The following is a 21,221-nucleotide window of genomic DNA, read 5'->3' as shown; positions in this document are numbered from 1 at the left end:
AGATGTCAGCATGGCTTCACAGTGACGCTGGAATGCCTGTCTTTCCCAATACCCATATGCTCATGCCAGGTTGAGTCTTGTACTAGATATCCCCTCCATTAGTTTGCTTGGGAAGAGGAGGACTGCCACTTACCCAAGCAAAGGAAAAATTTATGTCCTTTCCTTAATTTTCTCAGTGCTGAGTGAAGGAATTATAGCCTGACTTCTGAGGAAGTCTTTGAAACAGAAACACTGGGCAACTTGGAGCAGGGCTATGCCAAGCTGTATACAGTGGCATGATGTGAAGCGTGGGGCTAATGTTTGGAGTGCATTGGTAATACAGTGATCAATAATTTCAGTATCGACCTACAATTAGGATCATAACACTGCTATCTATACTGAGCTTGTGTTCATATAATCACAGAATGGTTTGGGTTGGAAAGGACCTTAGAGATCATCCAGTTCCAACCCCCCTGCCATGACAGGGACACCTCCCACCAGACCAGGCTGCTCAAAGCCCCATCCAACCTGGCCTTGAACACTTCCAGGGAGGGGGCAGCCACAGCTTCCCTGGGCAGCCTGTGCCAGTGTCTCACCACCCTCACAGGAAAGAATTTCTTCCTAATGTCTAACCTAATCTCTCCTCTTCATTTTTTTCATTAGTCTGTCACTTAGGTGACCTTTTGGGGCAGACTGACCTTGGCTGATTGCTGTTTGCTCACAGGGTGCTGCTTTCTCACTTCCCCTCCTCAACAGGCCAGCAAGATAAGTTGAAAAAGCTGCTTTAGATGGATGAAGAAATAAAAACATTATCTTGTAGGCCCAGAAAAGACTTTACCGGCAATTCTTTGCTGGAACCTTTTCCCTGCAAGAGCAATATTGAAAATACTAGACACTTTTATTCTGAGTGCATCTTTGGCAATAACTTTTTAAATTTCAGGGATAATCTGAATTCTGACAAATTCATTAATTCCGACAAAGATGTTTCTCCTATCGCTCTTTTCTTTGTTGAAATATTCAGGAAAGGAAAGTTTTTTCTCACTGCTCTGCAGTTAATCTTGGGGTCCAAAACTATTGAACTATCTGTCTACCAAACCTGTGTTACAGTCCAGTGTGTTAAGTATTTTAAATATGTTACAAACCTAGCTGTTGCATCTACTTGTCATGCATACAGTAGATCAAAACTCATATAATTCCTGATTTCAAAATGTAAGAAACAGTCACTTTTCCATATATGTTACTCATTCAGATGAGTACCTTTTCTTTCTTCAAATCTTCGTTTGTTTTCTTACTTTCATTTTGAAGTTTGTAATCTTTCTTTGTGTTTAGTTTAATTCCTCCTCTTTTAACTGTCTACCGTGTTGAAACCAGAATGTAATTGTCTTATTTCATTGTTTACATAATATTTATTTAGATAAACTGCTAAGGCACAATATTGCAGAATTTTTGGTATTACTGTCCACTGTTGTACCCAGTCCACCAATGGAAGATATGTATCCAATACCAAGTAGCAAAACACACTTAAAAATTGAGAGTTAATATTTTTGAACAGAAAGTCTTCGTCAGATGTTTCCAAAGCTTAGAGCTGGATTGGTGGGCTCATTTTAGGTGCTGGAATAGAGCAGTATGTATATCTTAACACTGTGATCATTTGGACTAACTGACATTTTTCCTTATTCAGGGAAATTACCGCTTCATGAAACTTTTACTGGCTCGTAGAGGGAACTGGATGCAAAAGGACTTGGAGGATATGACACCATTACATTTAACTACGCGTCACAAAAGCCCCAAATGCTTAGCTTTATTGCTAAAACATATGGCACCTGGAGAAGTGGATACCCAGGATAGAAATAAGGTAAAAATACTGCTTTTTTAAAGACAGCACTTGTAGCGGCTTTATGTTATGTCAAACAGTTGTATGTGAAAAATTATTTCAGTCATAAAAATTATTTCAGTCATAGTCAGGCTAACACTGGTGCTATAATGATCACAAGTAGAAATACTGATATTTTCCTGATGATAACAATATAAAAGTTTGTTACACGGAGTTCATTGACATTCTTGTTGAGAGTACATAGAATGATATAGGATTCAAGAAACATTGAGTTTAAGGTCTAAGTCTCTCTGTAACATTGTGGTGCTTGTGTAATATGTGCTTATCTTGCTTATTTTGCTTTTCTTCCGCAGAAAAACCCACATTTAGAATTGTATAGTGATACAAGACACTAGGAAACTTTGGGCAAAAAGCCTTCAAAGTATTTTGTCTTATCAAAGTTGAGTTTAAAAAAAAATTAAAAAACCCCAAATTATTCCTTTGGTGCTAAGCTGAATGCAGGCTTGCTGTTGGCAGGCATAGAATGGTTGGGGTTGTAGGGGACTTCTAAAGATCATTTTGTCCAAGCCCTCTGCAATGAGCAGGGATGTCTTCAACTAGATCAGGTTGTTCAGAGCCCTGTCCAACTTGACCTTGAATATTTCCAGGGATGGGGCTTCTGACACCATTCTGGGCAACCTGTTCCAGTACTTCACCACTCTCATTTTAAAAAACTTTTTGTTAATATCTGGTCTAAATTTACCCTCTATTAATTTAAAACCATTACCCCTTCTCCTGTCACTATGGGCTCTGCTAAAATGTTTATCTCCATATCCTTCTGAAAATTGGATGATTGTTTTTGCCCTACATTGAGGCCACTAAAATGGTAATGATATTTACAGAATAGTCACAGAATCATAGAATCATAGAATTGGCTGGGTTGGAAGGGACCTCAGAGATCACCGAGTCCAACCCTTGAACCACCGTTGCAGTGTCCATAGGTGTGCTGCCTGTTAGAAATTCATGGTGGGTTATATTTGGCCAGCAGCCAAACCCACTCTCTCACTCCCCTTCCTCTATAAGATGAAGAAAATAGGTTGAAAAAGCTCGTGGGTTGACATAAAGATGGAAAGATTGCTCACCAGTTACTGTCATGGGCAAAACAGACTCAACTTAAAATGAGTTTCATTTGTGGCCAATGAAAATAGTTTTGGATAATGAGAAACAGACAAAAATTAAAACAACACATACAAACCACCCCCACCCTCCTTTTTTCCAGCTTAACTTCAGTCCTTCAATTCCAGTCCTTTAATTCCATCCACAAGGATGGCCTAAGGCTAAAAGTATCCTTAAACAAAATCTGTCCATCCAACTGTCTTTTTTTCTTTTATCTCTGCAAGTAGAATTGGACAATTTTGACTCCTAGGCATACAGGACTGTTTGGCCTGGGTTAAAGTATGATGCCATTTGTCAAGAAGATTTTCTAACAGGGATAATAAAAAAAAATCAACTTGATTCGTATTACTATCATCATCATCATCATCATCATCAAATGGATCAGTCAGTGGGCAGCAGTGAGGGATCATAGAATCATAGAATGTCAGGTTGGAAGGGACCTCAAGGATCACCTGGTTCAACCTTTCTAATGTTAGTGTTTATATGATATGTCTCAGCACTCCCTTGAGCTGACACTTAAAGCTTTCCAAAGTGGGGGAATCCACTGCTTTCCCTGGGAGACCATTCCCGTGTCTGACTGGATGTGATGATGAATTGATTGACATTCTGGCATGAGAATTTTGTTTGAAGCAGAGCACCAGTTAGTGCCTGTATTATCATGGGTTGTCTGATGTCCTTTTGCAAAGTCAAGTCATTCTTTACTGCATCAATAAAATCATGAGCCTGCTTCAGAAGCATGCTGACTTGTGAGAGTCTCAGGAAACATCCTACTGAAATGTCCAGCCAGAAGAGGTGAAGGAGCTTAGAAGTGGTAGAGTTCTTAAACTGGTTTATTATTACTTTTCATACAAAGAGGACTGCTAGTTCACAGTCATAGCACACTAACCTATTTTAAAAGAAAGGATAGTTATTTAGCATATAGTAACTGCATTTTTTTGAGATGCTCAGATTAGTGTGGTACTTATATTTGAGAGCTTATCAATGCTTGATTTAGAATCAATGTGAAGCTGTTGCCTCCATTAGTAGGGTATGACGAAGCATAGACTTTCACTTAATCATTACAGACATTCTAGGTGAAGGATTTGCTTTTCCTCATAGGTTCTGAATAAAACAGATGTATCCCTCTGGTCAAAAAGCTTGATCTCTGCTTGGGAGATGATCACATTGCCTTTAGTAGACAGACTTCTGGTAATTATTGTGGGCCTGTTAATTGTGGAATATCTGATTTTAGTTTCATGTGCTTGAGCAGTTTGCATATCCTGAAATGTGAAAGAAGCTTCTTTCAAGGAGTCTAGAGATACGAATATTGCCTTAACCATTTTTTCCCCCAAAGAATGTAGTAACAAAAAGTGAGACACTGTGGATGTAGATAGCAAAAAGGAGACAAAAAACCAATTAATGTCACTACCATTGACAGGGTCAGGATGGTATTGAACCCAACTGGAACTGTTACTGATGATGTTCACTTTTTAAGTATCGAGCAGGGAAGTCTCCTTCATGCAGTTTGTAAGTGATCTAGGAACTCTGCAAAACCTCTACTCATCAGGCACTAATCTACCTCTGATTCCAATGTGAATGCTTTGATCAGGTGTATATGGGTCAGCTGATAATCAACATACCAGCTTGGCAAGGCTGCTCTTAGTGGAAATCATCACTTCATATCTCATGTAGTGGGTTTTTGCAAGAGGACATAGTAAGAGGAGGGGACTGGACTACTTCCTAGTGCTGTTACTGTTTAAATTCTGAAATCCTTACCTGATTTTTATCATCTAGGAAGCAGGATAAGACAGCTGCCATCCCAGTTTCCATCAAATTAATCTTGCATCCACTCCAGAAACTGGATTTGAACCAGCCTGTGCCCTAGCAATCAGATGTTTGCCTTCCAGGATGTTCTAACATGTATCATGGAAACCCTGGATATAATTACAGCAGTCATTCTGGAGAGGTCATGCTGACTTCCTGACCAAGTTAATTAATTAACAAAGGTATATGGAAACCAGCCAAAACCTTTTAGGTACCTTGCCTGCTGTTTAGCAGCTTTCCAAGTCAGTATTAAAGCACTGCCAGATTTCCCACAAAGTGTGGAGCAGTGTCATTACAGTTTGTGTCACGAGTAGTCACAGCAGCAAAGATGGAATTCAGGTTGGTGAAAGGCGGTCTCAGAGACAAGAGTCCAACAAGTCTGACCCCATTGGGAACATACCTTATTTGTTTCCCTTACTGCAAAAATGCACATCAAGCTGTCAAATAACATTCTTGAATATGAGAGAACAACTGTTTTTCACAGCTACTTCCATGTAGGCAACTGAGTGAAAAGCAGGCTGTAGGTGGGAGCGGCCAGTAAACCAAGACTACATTGGCCTTCTGGCAATCAGAAGTTTTTTGCTTTCATTGCAGCTGTCACTTTCTGGGGATAGTGATCAGCTCCAGCTAAGAAGTAGCATTTGGTAACATTACAAATTTTTATTGCTAGAAGGTTTTTCCAGTTCAAATCCTGACAGGCTGTGATAATTTGAACATGTTGAATGGTGCTAGGATGTATGCTATTTTATCTGATGTGAGTTATCACACCTTTCCTTGAAACCCCTTCAGTTATGTCTGTGAGTGAGCTCTTTTTCAGTGAACTACCAGGTAGACAAAAAGGCTGTGCTATCATGTTATATTACCATGGTACTAAACTAACAGTTTACAGCAACAAGAAAAAAATTGGGCTTCTTTTTGCCTTCTTCTCTAGAGAGAAATTAAGGATATGATACTGAACTCATGCATTCTATCTCACTTTTCAAGGATGTAAATCCAGTGTATTGTAGGTTTATATACAAATGCCCCACAGCAGTTATTTCTCAGTATTTTCAAATGTCCTGTAATATTTTGTACGGCTGAGGAGAGAAGAGAGATAGGAAATAAAATTAATTCTTTGTCTTACAACCCTCTGATACTTGGCAGCTGGGAGAGTTGTGCTGATAAATAAAATACTTGTTAATATACCAACATTTTGCTGTTTAGAAAAACCTCATACATTGGTTTGCTTATGTAATTATGAACATCAGTAATGGCCTTAAAAAGCCACTTGTAGTCAGGAATGGCAGGAGGAATATTGATTTTCTTTTGATGTTCTATTGGACTGCTGTGGGTCAGTGGCCATTAGATTCAGTAACATTCAGCCTCACAATTCAGAGTGATTAAGGACAGTGCAGTAAGTCAAAACCTTTTCTCAAGTTGGATCCAAGTGCAGTGTCAGTATTCAGTGCCATCTTCCTTTAGTGGAGAATAATCCTGTTATGTGCTTCTCCATCAATTTATGTCATTCCAAAAGATCTCCAAATATCAGAAGGACCAAGCTCATCATTGCAGTGATGATGAGCAGCACAAGGGCTAAGGTCTGCTTCAGATCATCACTCTAATTTGGACAGGGTTACTTAATGCCAGACTCAGGTATTTTCTCCAGGCCTGAAATTGTTGCATCCAATGGCATTGCCCTTTTGGATGACTGAGTAGCACAGACAGTATTTTCCTGCTATATTCCAAGAAATCCTTGTCTGAACAAAGTAATAATCTACAAGAAATTCTTATGTTCCAAACATAAAGGCTTTTCAGTGTGAGACTCATGGAAGATGATGTAGTTTAGACCTAATTGACACCTCACACATGAAGGTGTGTGAATATCTACTCTTAGATGTATAGATAGGCCTCTGATTCAGTTTTGTTCAAAGCCTGATTTCCAGTGATTCTGAATTGTCACCCACCCTTGTGGGTGCTCTCTTTTCTTTCAGTCCTCTTTATTAAAGTGTAACAAAAGATTCCTCATTTTCCCATAGTTTAAAGGTGGTTTTGCCTGTGGTCCTTCCTCTTTGCTCAGCACTAGTGGCATCTCAAATGGAATGCTGTGTCTACTTCTGGGTTCTCCAGTACAGTAAGGGTGTAGGTATTGAAGAGAGTCCTGTGGAGAACCACAAAGATGATTAACAGCTTGGAGCATCTGACATCAATGACAGTCTGGGAGACCTGCAAATGTTTAGCCTGAGGAAGAGAAAATTTGGGGGTGATTTTACCAATGTGTATAAATACCTGATGGGAGGCAGTAGAGAAGATAAAATCAGACTCTTCTGAGTGGTGTCCAGTGAACAGACAAGAGGGAGTGGGTACAAGTTGAAAAAGTGTAAGTTCTGATTGAAACAGAGAAAATATTTGTTTACAGAAACAGAGAAAATATTTATTTATTTAAATAATTTATTATTTACAAAAATATTTATATTTTTGACAGAGGTAAAACACTGAAAGAGGTTTTCCTGAGAAGCTGTGGAGTCTCTCTCTGTCTCTGTCTTCTGGCCAACTATAATTTTTATATTATGTTCATTCATCAATATATTTGTAAAACCTGTGAATATTTTTTTCCAGCAAACAGCGTTACATTGGAGTGCCTACTACAATAACCCAGAACACGTGAAACTTCTCATAAAACATGATTCAAATATTGGAATCCCTGATATTGAAGGAAAAATTCCACTTCACTGGGCAGCTAACAACAAGGATCCTAGCGCAATTCACACAGTGAAATGTATTTTGGTAAGGAAGTGTGATATATATTACACTTCATGTATTTATTACTTTGAAAGAAATATTTTTTCTCTTGCGATTTTTCATTTTGTTCCACTGGGTCCTTGAGAATGAAAGAGTTTGCTTTTCCCTACTACCCAGAAGTTTGTAAGAAATTATCTTAAATGTTTTTACTCTTCTTGAAAGGTATTTATTCTGAGTTCTGTGGGTGAATATCTTTTCTCTAACTCATGGACAATGTGTATTCTCTTAATCAGTTTGATACGTGTAACTTTTCATCTGGGGAGAAACAGAGGGAGGAAGGGATTGCAAGTTCTTCTAGGTAAAATGGCCAGTCATATTACTCATCTCAGTTGCATCTTGCACACTGATTTCTTTGTTGTGTCTCTTGTCTTCCTTATTAGAAAATTACTTTCTGGTTGACTCTGCTGAAAAGTCTAATTTAATTTGGTCTCTTGAGTCCATATTCTGGAAAATACTTGATCATTTATGAGATATCCCATGTTCAGTTTATTGGGAGACTTTCCAAATATTTTTCTGTACAGATTTAATAATTTTTCCTTCATTACATTTTTTTCTTTCTGCAGTATTTCAGTTTCCTTTGCTACAATTAAATCCTGTGCCCAGCTTGATTTTTATCTTAACTTTTATTCTATGGGAAACTTCTGAAGTTCACTAGCATGGAAAGATACAGCAGTCTCAATTGAATTTTTCTCTCATATTGCAGCAGTCTCTTTGTCTTTGAGAAGGGCCTTGAGAACTAAATACATACCGATAGTAAACCAACTACAGTGACTTCTATGACTGTTTACCTGATTAGCTCACAAGCTGAGAACTTATGTGTAGCATATGAAAGTTTGTTTTGCTTTTCTCCAAATTCCACTGGTACTCTTACAGTTACTGATACTTTATTTTACTATAAAAATAGTTTTTGAGAAATTTCCAGTACTTAAGTAATATGATTTTATTCCTGTAGCACTTCTGTTTACTCAAGCTATTTGTAATTTGAACTCGGTTGTGAAATAATTTGTCACAAAGTTTTGTTGCAAAGTTTTAGTTTGTATATACCACCTACTTCTCTGTCATACTAGAGAAATAAATTTGCTGAAAAATAAGTAAGAATTGCTGCACTCAAATACAGACTTTTTAAAAATTAGTCAAGGTAGATGCTCTTAAAAGTCATGGTGGGTTGGTCCCAGTCAGCTGCCTAACACCTGTACAGCCACTCACTCAATCCCCTTTTTTCCGGACTGGGAGAAAATATGAGGAAGGCAGCAAGTCTTGTGGATGTAGATAATGGCAGTTTAGTACAGAAAACAAAAGCTGTATGCAAAAAGGGGATTTAATTCACTATTTCCCACCAGCAGGGAGATGTTAACCACTCCTAGGGAAGTGGAAAAGGAGCTTCAGCATGCTTAATTGTTGCTTGGGAAGACTCATGATGTAGCCATGAGTGTCCCTCCTCATTCCTTCTTTCCCTGATAGTTTTTTGCTGATCTTGATGTTATATGGTATGGAATATTCCCAGCTGTGTCCTCTCCCAGTCTGTTGCCCACTCACTGGGGAGAACAGGGCAGGGCATAAAGAAGAGAAATCCTTCATGCTGTACAAGCAGTAGCCAAAACATTATTGAGCTATCAACAGTTCTAATCAGAAATACAAAGCTAAATCAGAGATACAAAATACAAAGTTATTATCTTATATGGAGTAATAATAACTACTTTAAATGAAAAGGTAATTAAGCTTTCAGAATAAGGGTAAAAGTTTATGATACAGAAATATTGTTACCAAGTAATCAATCTGTTGACTGAATCTGTTGTTAAGAATGAATACCTTTATTTTTATTTTTTTTTTTTTTTTGTTAGTGGTGGTGCCTCTGGGTTTAATCCTTTAATAAGATCTCTCCAAACTGAAGTGGTTTTCTTATGTATCTTAATAGATATCTGCCTAGCAGAGCTTACAGTCTTCTCGTCCTTTCTTAGCTATTTCTTGCCAGGCTTAGACCTGTTGTTCAGGCACCACCTTTGATTCTCATTCCTCTGTAGGTCTTCACATCCAGGTTAATGTGACAGTTTTTTACATCCTTTCTGCATGATATGTCTAATTTGAATCCACATAATTAAACTTTCTGTCATCTTGTGTCTTAACTCATGTGACTGAGTTTTTAAGTAGACAAAAATATTGTCTTGTGATAGCAGTGCAAGAGGGCTATGACTCTGTGTCCCTGTTTCCTCTCCATTTTTTATCATCTCCAAGGCAAACCTGTTGTCTTTGTTTTCATGATAGAGTGATGTAAGCTCTGAGGTACCTGGTGTTGCTCAGAGGGCAGCCAGATACTGGTATCTACCACTGGGCAATCTGCACTGACAGCCTTTGTTGCCTGCTGACTAAGTTAAGATAAATAACACTGCTGTTGTTTCTCTCATTTTATCTTTAATGCTGTGGAAGAATTTCCCAGAAAATTATTTTTCTCTGATTTCCTACTCAGAACTTTCCAGTGCTGTTTAACAAAACTTGACAGAAGTTAAACTAAGTGGTTTTATTGAGGACACAGTCCTTCAATACTGAAAAATACTGTGATGGTTTTCTGTGCTCTGCTATCTGGATATGTCCACTTGTTGTTTCCTGTTTATAAATTAATAAAATTAAGGGTCATCTTTCTGTTTAATGCTTGTGTAGTACTTGGCACATCACAATTACCAAAATAAACAGTGACAAAAAGACCTCAATCAAATGCTGATGACATAGGTTGGGTTTGCAGAGGTGGCATTTATGCACAACTTGTTTATATCTAATATTGAAATCCATGACATACGTTAAAAATAGAACTCATTACATATTTAGAAAATAAACATGTGAAATAGAGAGAAACTCTTATCTGGAGATCCTCTCATGGTCAACTTCCTTTTCCACCTTTCCAGATTCAGCAGTGCTTGGTTACATGAAAAACATTGGGAAGATTAAGGAGAAAAGAACAGAATAAGGTTCCATTAATATGATGGAAGCATCTGCTTAGTACTCTCTGTCTGTTTTGTATTTCTTCTCTTTATTTATTCCTCATGGTAAGAGACGTGACATTTATTTATAGAACACTTTCCATTACTGCCTACAGTTCTATTGTTCTAATTGCTGCAGAAAAATGTGTAGCTTCTGTTTCTTCTGTATATTGTGCTCAAAATATTAATATAGTACGACAGTTTAATTATAGCTAGTTTTGCACCAAAGCCACTTAAAATCCAAAGAAATTATATTCTTGAATGTAGTCAGAAAGAGACATAAAAAATATAGTTTGAGTGGCCAAATATTTAAAAACGTAAGTATTTTTAGACTAGTATATAATTAGTGGCTTTGCCCTTGAAATATTCTTTAACATATTGCAAAAGTAACACTTTTGACTATGAGGGTATGTTCTGGGGAACATCAGTGACTTTGAACCAGAAGTTTTTGATGTCATTTATTTACCATGTTGTGCTTTTAGAAGGCTTGAAAAATAGCTTTCCTGATTACATCCATAAATTATCGGTAAAGTGAAGAAGCACTTGTTTTCTGTGTTCATTTTGATCAAACAGGTTTTCCTCTGTTGGAATTAGAGTTTCAGTAAAAACTTCTGTGCATATCATAATACATTTTTCATCATTCTTAAAAGTGATTCTAATAAAGAACACTTCTAAATTTTTGCAGTGGGCTCTATACTCCCTCTGCTGAGCTCTTTGAATAGACAGAAATTAAGCATATTATTAACTTTCTCTTGAAATTTGAATTAAAGCTTGAGAATTATTAAAGTTAGGAGAGAATGTAAAACTTCACTTTTCGATGTAATGGCTCAGATGAATGCTTTTGAATGATTATTTAAAGAAGTGTTAGTCACGCTTTGATTACTGCAGTTGATGCATTTAACAATGTTAACTTTGATTGTATTTTTTTTCCAAGATATTTATAATTTTTAAAATGTTTTTAATAGATTATCTGTTACTGTACTAGTGGCTTGGCATAGTAATGAGCTACAGTATGTTTCAAGTACGTTATTTTTTTTTTCTCTACCAAAACATGGTAGGCAGTGAGGAAAGTGCAAAGTAAGCTGACAGCACTTGTCCTTTTAAAATCAGACTTCAGTCTCTTCAAGGATCTGCTTAGTAGGGTAGAATGGAACAAAGCCTTGGATGGGAAGGGAGCCCAGGAAAGCTGGACCATATTCAAGGATCACCTTCTGCATGCCCAGGACCAATGTGTCCTAGTGAAGAGGAAGGCAGACAGGAGTGTCAGGAGGCTGGCATGGATGAGCAAGGAACTCCTGGACACATTTAGGAGTAAAAGCGAAGTTTACAGAGGATAGAAGTAAGTACAGGTACTGTGGAGAGATAAGGTTAGGGAAGCAAAAGCACAGAGGAAATTGGATCTGGCAAGGGAGGTTAAGGGTAACATCAAAAAATTCTGTAGGTATGTGAATGATAAGAGGAAGACTAGGGAACATGTGGGCTTACTCCAGAATTAAACAGGAGGAGAGCTGGTCACCCAAGATATGGAGAAGTCTGAGGTATTCAATTACTACTTTGCCTCTGTCTTCACTGGCCATGACTCTGGTCACACCCTCTGTGTTGCAGAAGCTAAAGGCAGGGATTGGGAAAACGAAGATCCCCCAGGAGTGGGTTTGAGACCACCTAAAGAACCTGAAGGTGAACAAGTCCATGGGACCTGATGGTATTCACCCATGGCTCCTGAGAGAACTGGTGGATGAAGCTGCAAAGCCACTGTTCATTGTATTTGAAAAGTCATGGCAGTCTGGTGAAGTTCCTGCTGTCTGGAAAAGCGGAAGTATACCCCCTATTTTTCAAAAATGGAAGAAAATAAGATCCAGGGAGTAATAGGACAGTCAGTCTCACCTCTGTGCCTGGCAAGATCGTATCAGCAACATGGCCAGTGTATTCAAATGCACCCTCATCAGGTCCGCTGACAGCACCAAACTGTGGTGCAGTCAACACCCTGGAGGGAAGGGATGGCATCCAGAGGGACCTTGACAGACCTGAGAAGCAGGCTTGTGTGAACTGCATGAAGTTCAACAAAGCCAGTTGCAAGGTTCTTCCTGAGTCGAGGGAATCCCATGCACAAATGCAGTTTGAGAGGAGAAAAGATTGAGGGCAGCCCTGAGGAGAAGGACCTGGGGGTGGCAGTGGACCAGAAGTTTAATAAGAGCCATCGGTGTGAGCTTCCAGCCCAGAAAGCCAATCAGGTCCTGGGCTGCGTCAGAAGAAGCACAGACGGTCAAGGGAAGGGATTATCCCTCTCTGCTCTGCTCTTGTGAGACCCCACCTGGAGTGCTGTGCCCAGTTCTGCAGTCCCCAGCATAAGAAGGACACAGAGCTCCTGGAATTTGTCTAGAGGAGAGCCACCAAAATGATCAGAGGGCTGGAGCACCACCCGTATGAAGCCAGGCTGAGGAAGTTGAGGTTGTGCAGCCTGGAGAAGAGGAGGCTCTGAGGTGACCTTATAGCAAACCTCTGAAGGAGGCCCAGAGGATAGCTGGGGTAGGGCTTTGTACATGGGTGTGTAGTGAGAGGACAAAGGGAAATGGTTTAAAACTTGAAGAGGGGAGATTTATGTTAGATTTTAGGAAAAAATTGTTTCCTGTGAAGGTGGAGACACTGGCACAGGTTGCCCAGAGAAGCTGTGGCTGCCCCTCCTGGAAGTGTTCAAGGCCAGGCTGGATGGGGCCTTGAGCAGCCTGGTCTGGTGGCAGCCTGTCTGTGACAGGAGGGTTGGAACTGGATGATCTTTAAGGTTCCTTCCAACCCAAACTATTCTGTGATTGTATGATTAACGCTACTGACACCTAAAATTGATGAAATTTTTTTACATATGAGGCAGGAAACTTAATTAGTGTTTTAATTCAGTATATTAAGTATGTAAATCTTTAACTTTAGAGAAGGTTTATAGTCAAGTATTAGGGGGTTTCAGTTTGCACTGTTAGAAAGTAAGACAGTAAGAAATAAAGAATCAGGGCATTGCAGGGTTGAGGTTACTACTGAAGTATTAATTTAGTCAGATTGCACTTAAGAAATATCACACTGTAAATGTTTGGGGTTTTTTAATCTATTAAAAAGAAAATAGAACATCTAGAATGCTCAGCCTTGATCAGTTAATATCTGGGTAGAAAACATATTTCTGAAGTTTCATGATTTCCTTCTTCTTGATTTGTTGTTCTCAAAGTTAGATGTACATTTTCTACGTAATAGTTACCACATTTTAAATAATACAATGCAAGTAATTTTAAATGCAAGTAATTTAATGGCCTGTTTGTGTATCTAGTGAAGTCAATAGGAAGAATTTGCAACTAGTTTAGTGAGAAGGGTATCAGGAACTTGATTTAACCATTGAAAAGGTGCTCTGATCAGAATCTCTCCCTCCTCTTTCTTAAGTATTCTAAGATATAGTGTGACTCTGTATTTTCAGGGTTGTCTTTCTCAGTTAGTATGGGTTAAAATACACCTCAGTGTTGGAAATTAAAAAAATCTGAGGGCTACATTCCTTTTCTCTTTTGCACAGGATTCCCATGACTACAGTAAATCGTTCAGAGCTGTTGGAGATAGAGCAGCAGACTTGAATTGTATCATTTATTTAAGCTCTTGACATTCTGCTTCTGCTTTAGATGTTTGGTGTCCTGCTTTCTGAGATTTAGTTGTTTGATTACTATTGTTTAGTTGTTTACTATTTTCTTTTAAGATACCTCTTTTTTTTCAGGAAAGAAACGTATAAAGTGTGTATTTTGTGCGCCTTTATGATATTTTCCATTTTGGGATCTCTGGAGTGCTAAGTTGATGTTAATATCTACCTATTTGTTCTTTTGGCCTGAGAGAGAGAGTAATGAATAGAAGTCTGTCTAGAAGAAAGTTGATTAGAGAGGAATTATAATGTTATATGATACGACACAACAACACAACACATTAAAATATAATATAATACAATACAATGCTACACAACATAATAAAAATTTCAGGGTATGTAGTGAAAATCAGGTCTTGTACACTAGTTAAGTAAGTATTAAAAAAATTCCATTAGAAAGAATTGAAAATAGCCTATACTGTAACAAAACTATTTGGTTATAGAGCTATATTCTACTGAACAAGGACAGTTTATGTCCTTATTGTAAGACTGAAAACATCTGTAGGGTATAGTTTCTCTCTTCAGCTTAAATATTTCTTACACTTTATATTGTTTTTTTTTAAAGGAAGCTGCACCTACAGAATCTCTGCTTAACTGGCAAGACTATGAAGGACGAACTCCCCTTCACTTTGCTGTTGCTGATGGGAATGTAGCAGTTGTTGATGTCCTGACCTCCTACGAAGGCTGCAATGTGACATCTTACGACAACTTGTTTCGAACTCCCCTTCACTGGGCAGCCTTACTTGGTAAACTGGGCAATGCTGAAGTCATTTAATAGTTAATTGACTGTAGTGTTTCGTCTTTGTTTTTTATTTAATTCCAGTCTGGCATTATACTAACCAGTCTCTTAGAACAACAATATTTTCTGCTAGACCAGGATTGGAAGTTTGTGTAGATACTGGGGTTTTTTAGCTTCAGATTCTCCAGCGCATTGTAAAATGCATTTTTTCAGCAGGCTACATATGCACATGATTTAAGAACAATTAGGGCATATTGAGATGTTCTTGCATATGTAGCTTTTTTCTTAGTTAAAAACCCCACTACTGATACCCTAGAGCAGTGGTGTCCAAAGTGGAGTCGACACACCCCAGTGTGTGAGCAACACAGTTCATGGGGATACATGAAGAAAATATCATAACTTCCTCTATTTATTTTTTATCTGAAAAAAAGAGGAAACTTTACTAATATTTAACACATGGTTTTATGATAGCATCCTGATTTGGTTCATTATATAAGGCAGTCACACAGGGTTTGTTTGCAAGGTTCCTGAAGGAAGTGACACTTCACAGCACAGGGAGGTTGACAGTGGCATCATCACTCATCTGCCTGCTTTCAACTTGTTGTGATGTGTTGCAGTTAATGTGTGCCCTGTTCAATGGATTTATGGTGTATTATCTTGTTCTTACTAAACTATCCCTCACAAAATAGAGAAATTACTTAAAGATTCCTGCAAAGAAAATGCAGATAATCTAATAATGCCAGCACAAGTGAACTTCAAGGAAGTAGCAGACCTCACACTTCTACTCCTAGTATGAGCTCTTCATCAGATACATTATGGCAATCTAATCAGATCTGACAAGAAGTTCTATTCAGATAAAGTTTATTTCTGTTCAGATTGCTACCGAGATTCAGGTGCTCTGTAAATTGTAACTTTGCATATGTGAATTCTGCATGGTTTGATTTTACAGGGTACAAAACTGGATCTTTGCAAACCGAGTAAATATCTTAAATATTCTAAATATGGGGAAACTGAAATCATAAAATGACAGGTACAAAAATAATATAATTCAGAAAATTTACGTCTTATTTTCAATTCTCCCATGTGCAGAAGGAAAAAAATAAATACCACATACTGGATAAAAAAGAATCTTCAAGCAATCTCTCCTTTTTTAACAGGCTTCATCCCCATAACCCCTTGGGATACCGCAGACAAAGAATGCCAATAAAAAAATCATATTGCTCACTGGAGTGAGTTGCTGCAACACCAGTGCCAATATACATGTAGTTTCATTATGTTTATTTTTTTTTCTTTAAACAAATGTTCTTTGATTTGCATTTGCATTCAAGTGGGAATATTGAATTTTTACAGCAAACATTTTAAGTCTCATAGGATCAGTCTGCCAAAGAAATAGTCATTATCACTTGGTTCTGTCCAAGAAGCAAAATTTATTGTGTTTTGAAATTGATTGTATTTAAGAGAGAAGTTCTGTCTGTTGGAAAAATGGATTGCTTAATCAATGTGGAATATAAAGGGAAGATGTGCCAAGACTTCCAGAGTCCTTCGTGAACTCATTGAGGTCTCCAGGTGTCATATTCCCAATGGGACCACTGATTAGTAGATAGTGATTAATTTTTAGGCTTCTATTTTTAAGTTAGATACTTTATGTACATCTCAGAGAGTCTAAAATGTTACTAAATGAGTTAACAGTAGGAGGTTTTATGTAGTGCATGGGTTTGGCCCTAGATGCTCTGTTAAAGATGATGGGTTGCAGATGACTGCATTTTAGGATATTGTCCTAAACTTTTGTTTAGATAAATGTTTCAGCTAAGTTATTTCTCTTCTGTACAGAAGTAGTAAATAAATGACAGTTCTTGACCTCAGGAATTAAGTTTTAATGTTTACAGTCATGTCCAAGTGAGACCCATCTTTGCACCAATTTATTTGCTGTAACATCCAATACAGCTTCTTTTTTTCAGCTCACTCAAGCCTTCTTTCTCATAGCTAACTTACGTAGACCTCCTGTTCTGATTCCAGAGTTCAGTTACCCTTTTTCTAGTTGTGTGTCCTGAGAGTTCAGGTAACATTTTTTCCAGGCCCAGTACTCCTAATAGTATTCTTATGTTTTTCCTGAAAGGGTTGCACTCAGAACAAATTTCTTCCAGTGCACCTCAGTTTGCTTCTTGTAGTATTGAGATGGCAAGAGCATAGCATCATTACATCTCTTCTTTTTAGTGTTTTTGTGGTAAAAAGGGGCAGAATATTATGATGTTCTGGGACCAGGCTTGTCTTAATGGCTGAAAGAGAAGCCTTCCTGTGTACCCTAAAGCCAATAGAAAAAAAAAAAAAACATGGCTATTCATCCTTTTTGACCCAGGCTGACCACTTTGTCTCATTTCTGATACTTCTGTACATATAAAGTCTGAAAGTGCCATTCAACAAAAGTAGTTTCCTAGTCCTCCATCTTTTATGATTTAAAAGCTTCAGACCACAACTGTTACACAGCTTCATTCTGTAATTGTCAGTGTTTTCGTTAAGAAGTCTACTGTTAGTAGAAAGCTTTACCTATTTTAAAAAATTTATTCTAAAGCAATTCAAGTCAGCTGTGCAAGAGTAACAAGCTGCAAAATTGTTTCCCCCCCTTGCAAGATGTGGGGAGAATTCTCTGGTAAAATCAGAGCATTTTTATGGGATTTGTTATTAAGCCTCATAGTATCTCTTAAAATACCGAATCATTAAAATGTCCTGAGAGCTACATATACCCACAAAAGAAAGCATATGAAAGGATCAATTAACTTTAGTGGTAATACACTCTATGCTGCCTTTGTTTTCCCATCTGTGAAGTGAATATGAAGTTAGCTATTCCCCCAAAATGCTGTGATTTTAATCTAAAGCCATTCTAATCTGTTTTGATGGAAGGAGCTCTGTGTGTAAGTTTGTTGTTCATTGCAGATATGGCAGCTGGTAGTAGACTGGCCTCCAGATTCTGTTCAATTTCTTCAGTTGACATTGTGATTGAATAAAACCTAACTAAAGAGTTTACACTTAGGTTACATGGAGCAGTGTGATACAGGATTAAAATGTCAATGTTAGGCAAGTTTAACCTGCCTTTTAGTGTAGATGGACAAATGCTGATCATCATCATCATCAATCTGAGCTCACTTCACTGCTTCTTGCTGACCTCTCACTCACATGCAGCACCTCGGCTTGAATTATCAGAAGCATTTTCTGGAAATATTCATTGCCATGTTAATAGCACAGCTGTCTTACCAGCTACTGCTGCTTTCTTTGTTTATGGAAATGCTCTAGTGATTTTGTTTAAAAGAAACAGGAAATGTTCCCACATGTTCCTATTCATAGGTCATTCTGTTTTAAAGATGCCTCTCAAAAATGAAGATACAGAGTGTGGAACTGGCACACTGTTGGGAAGAAGTTGCATGCCAGACTTAATCGTCTGAATATCACTACTTTTGTGTCTTTCATGTTTAGACTAATGGCTAAAACACAATTATGTATTGAAGTCTGTTCTGTTTCTTCTGGGTTTGTTTTGGTTTTGTTTTTGTTTTCTTAGTAGGAAATTGTTTAACTTTAGGTTTTGTTGTATTATTTCTCTCAGGTCATGCACAGATTGTCCATCTCTTATTAGAAAGAAATAAGTTTGGAACCATCCCATCTGATAGTCAAGGTGCAACACCCCTACATTATGCAGCACAGAGCAACTTTGCTGTAAGTAGCACATACCGTGAATGTAAAATAAATATAATTTGCTGAAGTATTTACAGTGTAGCAAGTGTTCGAGTTGTTTTTTAAATCCTGTGACAGCATATTGTCTGCACAAACTTAATTCAGGCTTTTGTTATGTGATATTGTGATGTAAATGTGGTTTATTTCAAGCTATTAAAAATAGATTTTAAAAAGCTAAGCTGCTGTACAGAAAAGGCCCTTTGAACTATATGTTTGCATCAGAACATAGAATAATCATTTAGTACTTTAATAGGAAGCAGAATGGCATCTACTATTTTACAGTGCTTTCACATTTTAAGGTTCAGTATAGCAAAATCTAAGCAGTTATAAGGTATCTATAGTGGTATGACCTGTATATTTGAATAGCTGCATGAGCACCAGTCAGACCAGTCTCTGCCTTCAATACAGTGATTAACTCATTAATATTTGTTATTATGAATGAGCCAGTGCCTCCTAAAGCATGGCGAAAGACCAAGTACCTTTGGTTACAGTTCCGTGTGAACAGTATATTTTTTAAAGTTTTTAAAGTTTTAAATATTTTTAAAATATTTTAAAAATTCAGACATCAAAGCAAATTGTTTTACCAGGCAGCCTAATTCTTATATTTTGGTAGAAGAGAATCACGGAATTATAGAATCATAGAAAGTTAGGGGTTGGAAGGGACCTTGAAAGCTCATCTAGTCCAACCCCCCTGCCTGTAGTGGTGATTTCCTCTCCTTTCCTTTCCTTATTGAGAATTTAGCAGTTCTTTAAAGAAGTGGACTTCTTTGATGAGACATCCACATAAACACAGCATTTGAAGAAATAATTATTCTTACTTTGGTTTAAGTAGGGATGTCAGTGTAACACAGTGGAAAGCCTGGATTCAGGTGTAAAGAAATTTTTTTTATTTATGATATTTTAGTAGTTAGTAACCTGTAAATATTATTAAAAATTAGGAAATATGTCTATGTTGCCCCAAAAGTCTTTTTTTTAAATTTTATTTTTTAATAGTCAAATTATTGGAATTCGATAAACTTAAATATTTGTAGATGCAGTCATATTTATAACTGGAGCAATGAGAATATCTATCTGGAGAATAGTTTGAAAGAACATTTATTTTATCACCACAGTATTACATAAATATTTTCATAAGCTGGTAATATTTTTCCATTCCTTTCTTCACAGTGACTGTGGTATCCTTAACTCCTTATGATGTACGCATGATATTTGACATTAAAAAGTATTAAATAAATGACAGTATTAAACTCATACTTAACATTGATGAGGAGAAGGACATTGCAGAAAGTACCAAACTATTACTCTATTTAAATATAAAAAGTAAAACTGAATCTTTCATTTGCTGCGTAAACAGCTATATGATACACAATAGTTGCTTGTTGTTACAGATTCCTTGTAATGTTAATTTTGATAGTATGTCTTTTTAGGAAACAGTTGAAGTATTTTTGAAACACCCTTCTGTAAAAGATGACTCAGATCTGGAGGGAAGAACATCCTTTATGTGGGCAGCTGGCAAAGGCAGTGATGATGTCATTAGGACTATGCTGAGTTTAAAGTTGGATATTGATATCAATATGACAGACAAATACGCTGGCACAGGTAAGATGCTTTGTTATAAAAGAGCCACTGGGTGTTTCCTGTTCGTTTAATTTCCACCAAATAAAGCACTCTGTTAGAAGCTACATTAATCTTTTCCTGGATGCGTATCTTAATTCTAAAAATGTTTCTGAATTCATTCAATTGTGTGTGTGAGTGGCTTCTTTCTCTTACTGTGGTAAAGAAAGAAATCTTTTCTGTGCACATTGGGCCAGCTCATTTGAAACACAGCAGGAAGAAATGTATTGTTGTGCTGCTACTTACTTGGATCTGTAATCCTAGGAAAATGAAGAGCTATTCTGTGTTTTAAGTACAAAATGGAATAATACAGTTGCATAAAAAACTCTCCCTAAAAATGCCTGGTAAAAAATTTGTCAGTAACTAAGTACTTGAAACAATATATAGCAAATTATTTAGTGAATGACCTTAATGAAAATAGTAAGTACTCTGGTTATTTGTGAAGATAATGTAGTAAAGATTAGACTTTTATTGTCCAAACAAGAGGTTAAACTTATTTGGACAAGTTTATCATCTTATTATCTGGCCAAGGCAAAAGAAGATATGCAACACAGTGTTTTGGAATTCAAGCATGCAAGTAATGAAATTTGAAATTTCCTGTAGCAACTATGAATTCATCTCCTGTAATGAAAAATTATAAGAATTATTAGTAGAAATATTGTACTTATATGGTACTTTTAACAAAACCAGAGTAACAGGGCTGACAGCAAGACAGATGTTGAAGGCTTACATGTGTTCAACAGTGTTGGAAATACAGGTGAAAAGTTAAACAAACACTGTGTATTGCAGTATTCATTTATACAAATTTTATTGTATTTATTTTAATGCATAATACTTAGGTATTATTTCTGGTTGCACACACACACAAATTAGCCTAAGCTGCATGGTTATATTTAGGGAACTTGCAGTGTACATATATCCCAACCAAGAAGCAAAGATATGAGTTTAACAGCTTTTCCCTTT

The 21,221-nt window shown here is 37.2% G+C and overlaps 1 protein-coding gene across 1 annotated transcript in view; it reads left to right on the top strand.

Moving 5' to 3' along the window:
• The window catches only part of INVS (inversin), an 87,227-nt gene that overhangs the window by 36,169 nt on the left and 29,837 nt on the right, over positions 1 to 21,221 (top strand). Inside the window, exons 4-8 of the mRNA XM_030446394.1 lie at positions 1,661 to 1,834; positions 7,367 to 7,534; positions 14,748 to 14,928; positions 18,517 to 18,626; positions 20,072 to 20,243. Coding sequence (XP_030302254.1) covers positions 1,661 to 1,834; positions 7,367 to 7,534; positions 14,748 to 14,928; positions 18,517 to 18,626; positions 20,072 to 20,243 — 805 coding nt within the window. The remainder of the gene's footprint in view (positions 1 to 1,660; positions 1,835 to 7,366; positions 7,535 to 14,747; positions 14,929 to 18,516; positions 18,627 to 20,071; positions 20,244 to 21,221) is intronic.

This window comes from Calypte anna, chromosome 2 (assembly GCF_003957555.1).
Source record: "Calypte anna isolate BGI_N300 chromosome 2, bCalAnn1_v1.p, whole genome shotgun sequence".
In the NCBI taxonomy this organism is placed as follows: Eukaryota; Metazoa; Chordata; class Aves; order Apodiformes; family Trochilidae; genus Calypte; species Calypte anna.
The sequence above is the reverse complement of the archived record's forward strand: the minus strand, read 5'-3'. Positions and strand labels throughout refer to the sequence as shown.